General features: G+C 44.2%; 1 protein-coding gene across 1 annotated transcript in view; it reads right to left on the reverse strand.

Annotated features, from left to right (window-relative positions):
* LOC105502254 (RNA polymerase-associated protein LEO1-like) overlaps nucleotides 1–3,628 on the reverse strand; it is a 12,183-nt gene that overhangs the window by 2,775 nt on the left and 5,780 nt on the right. Inside the window, exons 6-8 of the mRNA XM_011928655.1 lie at nucleotides 2,801–2,895; nucleotides 1,792–1,926; nucleotides 94–229 (exon numbers count right to left, since the gene is read on the reverse strand). Of these exons, the coding sequence (XP_011784045.1) occupies nucleotides 94–229; nucleotides 1,792–1,926; nucleotides 2,801–2,895 (366 nt within the window). The remainder of the gene's footprint in view (nucleotides 1–93; nucleotides 230–1,791; nucleotides 1,927–2,800; nucleotides 2,896–3,628) is intronic.

Below are 3,628 nucleotides of genomic sequence, written 5' to 3' on the forward strand. Positions count from 1 at the left end.
AAAAAAAAAAAAAAAAAAAATGGTGAATTAATGTTCTGGAAAACATAGGTCTTACTACTCCAAATGTCCCAGGATAAAGTTTACCAAACATACCTTCATCACTTCTGTGTGTTGGCCTTCAGGATCACGACCCGCCATTGGTAAGATTCTAATTTTCTGTGTCTTTGAACTTCTGTTAGCAAGTGGCAGGGTCATCTTTCTGTATGTGGCACTGTCTCTAGAGTGAGGTCTGCCAGGAAGTGGACAAAAATGTCTCACTGGTCACTATGAACATTTGGAGGCAATCATACTGATAGCAAAAACACCTGGGGACGAGGACCTCGTACTCAGCAGACAGAGGAGGCAGGATCACAGTTCTTCCTTCTCCAGCCTCCTGAGAAACTCCTCCCTCTGCCCCACCTCCTCGGGAAAGCTGACTGGGCTAAAGTGGGAGTGCAGCAGAAGTGAGGAGAGGCAGGTGGCAAGGTCAAAGTATTTTACAAAGAATATCCCCGATTGCAGTCAGAGAGAGAAGAGACGGAATATGAAATTTCAGTTCCCGGAGGGAGGTGCAGATGCCAGAAGGGACATTTAGAGAACTAACAATGAGTCTCTCCATCTGGAAAAAATTGGAAGTCAAAGCAAGGAGACAGGTCACAGTAGTAGCAGGGGCCTTATAACAGCCCAGGGGGATAATACAGCTAGGCAAGGAGTCCTGGGTGGAAAGAAATGTCTTCCTGACTACAGGAAGGCAGCTTTTAATTATGTGTATCAGAGGGGAGGAGAATGATCCTTAGGGGAGAGTCTCTGGAAGAGAGAGCATGGCTACAGAGAGAAGGGACGTCCAGAATGCGATGATGCCAGGCAGTCAAATATCCCAGTGTGGAGCACGGGGGACAGTGAAAAAAAGCAAGCTCAGAATCACACGTCTTTTAGGATGCTATTCTAGGAGAGATGATTAAGAGACTGGATTGAGCACCACTCAGCACTTGTGCCAGGTCTCTGTGTGATGTTCTATGTGTTATTTGACTTCATTGATACAACATCCCTGTGCAGTAGATGTTGTTATTGCCATTTTATAGATAAGGAAGCTGGAAACCAGTGAGATTGCAACCCCCCTCAAGATTACATAACCTCAGAGCTATCCCTATTTATAGTCTCTAAAAAGACCAACAGATATACTGAATATGTTTTACATACTATGACATCCATTCATTTAAGTATGCAATTAAACAGTTTTACAACCATGACCCCTATCTGATTTTAGAAAACTTCCATGTCCCCCAGAAGAGCGCTGGTCTTTTAAGTACTCCACCTCTGGAGGAAAGCCTACTCCTAATCAACAGTACTGTGTCCTTCAGAGGGAAGGCATGGAGAAGGGGCCACAACAGTAAGCTTAGCTGGCCATGGCATCTGACTGCTTAGGCACAGGCTGCAGCAGCCTCAGGCAAGGGGAGAGCCCAGCCTGTCGGGTCTGTTGCCGGCACACACCAACACCATTCTGACGATGGCCTAGCTTCCCAGGTCAATTTCACTCCAGGGAAAGGACCTGCTGAGCAGCAGAGCTGCAAGGACCAATCCTCCAGGCTTCTTACCAAGTGGACTGATCAATGTGGATTAACATACCTACATCCTGGGTTATAATCACTCTCCTGGGAATTCTGATAGGATGAACTGGCTCCCTGAGCAGTTCAGCTTGGAGTAAACTTAAAAGGTGTATGAGAACTAGACTGTGGTCCAGGGTTGGGTTGTACTATTTCTACTTTGTTGCTCCTTAACTGCAGGTAATCATGTGTCGGTGTGAATAGTTACCTAAAGGTAAGTTTGGATTTAAAGATGGCTTGTCCTTGCAGACCAGTGTCTTCTCTTATAAACAGGTGGATGTAATTGCCCAGCAGTGGGGCTTTGTACACATCAAACACTTCATTGCCTAAATGCAGGGACATGCTGGAAATGAGAAACAGTTCAAATATTAGGCTGGATATTTAATGAGTCCTATGGCTTCCATTCTGCCATGTGAGCTTTGCTTAAAATAGTGTGGAACTGCTAGATCCTGTCCTCATACTGAATTCATAGGAAAAGCAGAAAAGATGCTGTAAATAACCTGTCTCCTTCCAAAGTAAAAAGTGGTAAAAATCTATCCTCTTAATTGTTTTGTAATTTTACAAATCTCTACCACTTCATTAGCAAAGCAGAAACAAGTTTTCAAAAGTATCAATTTGTCATGTCTGATATCTCACCAATGGGAGCTACCTTTAGTCTTTCACTTCAGTAAGGTAGATACAATGGCTTTTGTCACATCTTCAGTTCATTTCCAAAGTCTCCACCAGCACAGCTATAAGACCTCTACCCTATTTACTTCTCTCAGGTTTCCTAGGTAATTCCAGAGACCTAGATTTTTGTAAATCCTTTAGTGAAAATGACCCCAGGCCGGGCGCAGTGGCTCACGCCTGTAATCCCAGCATTCTGGGAGGCCGAGGCAGGCGGATCACCTGAGGTCAGGAGTTCGAGACCAGCGTAGCCAACACAGTGAAACCCCATCTGTACTAAAAATACAAAAATTAGCTGGGCGTGGTGGCACATGCCTGTAATCCCAGCTACTCAGGAGGCTGAGGCAGAATAATTACTTGAGCCCAGGAGACAGAGGTTGCAGTGAGCCAAGATCACGCCACTGCACTCCAGCACTCCAGCCTGACAGAGTGAGAGTCTATCTCAAAAAAGAAAAGAAAATGACCCCAAAAGAAGTTTCTACAAAGAAAACCTCACTTATCCCAGGCCTCCCTCTTGGCATGTCAGTATTTTTCAAGCATTTTATGCTCACCTTCTATCTGACCACTTGACCATCCGAGCATTGCTTTCTTTAATTTTATTTCCTTCTTCATCCCGGCGTATCCTCCATCTTATAGTATTTTCTACCTGGTTAAAAACCCAAAGGCATTGGTTAGTTAAACCAGTTTAAAAGTTCTTCTTTCTTCAAGTGATTTATAATCATGTGTAAAGACTTGATAGGTAATGATAGAGTGAGCTTACAAAAACTAACTGATTCAGCACAACTGAAACCTACCTGCTACATATACCTAGAGATGTTGGTTAAACTAGCCAGACATTTTCTTCAAATCTTTTCTGAGCTCCAGTTCATATCAGTGGAAGCAGGAGCTAAGTAGCATGCAGGCCGGAGGTGTTATCAAACAAGACACATGAAGAACTCCAAAGGAGACGACAGCATGAGGCTTTGGGTCCACATGAGGTAGAAAGTTAAAATGAGACCTCTGCCTATGGCAGGGCCACTTGAAGATGAACCCAATGAAAGACGGGCGAAAAAGTGCCCCATTCACCTAGTGAGACAGGGAAGCTCTGGGCATGAAATTACAATTTTTAAAAAAGAATAAACAATGAATTAAAAAAAATTAAAACATGAGATCAGTGCTTTGCCCTGTTTTTGAGTCTAAATTTATTCTACCCATATGGTGGAAAGTAACAACAACAACAACAATTTCCCCTGCCCAGTGCTACCACTGGGGCCCCAGTAGAAACTCATAGGCAATCCTGTCGCCAGGTGTGGTGGTGTGCACCTGTACCCAGCTACTCAGGAGGCTGAGGTGGGAAGATCGCTTGAGCCCAGGAGTTTGAGACCATTCTGGGAAAAACA

The sequence above is a fragment of the Colobus angolensis genome, unplaced genomic scaffold (genome assembly GCF_000951035.1).
Source record: "Colobus angolensis palliatus isolate OR3802 unplaced genomic scaffold, Cang.pa_1.0 Scaffold78, whole genome shotgun sequence".
In the NCBI taxonomy this organism is placed as follows: Eukaryota; Metazoa; Chordata; class Mammalia; order Primates; family Cercopithecidae; genus Colobus; species Colobus angolensis.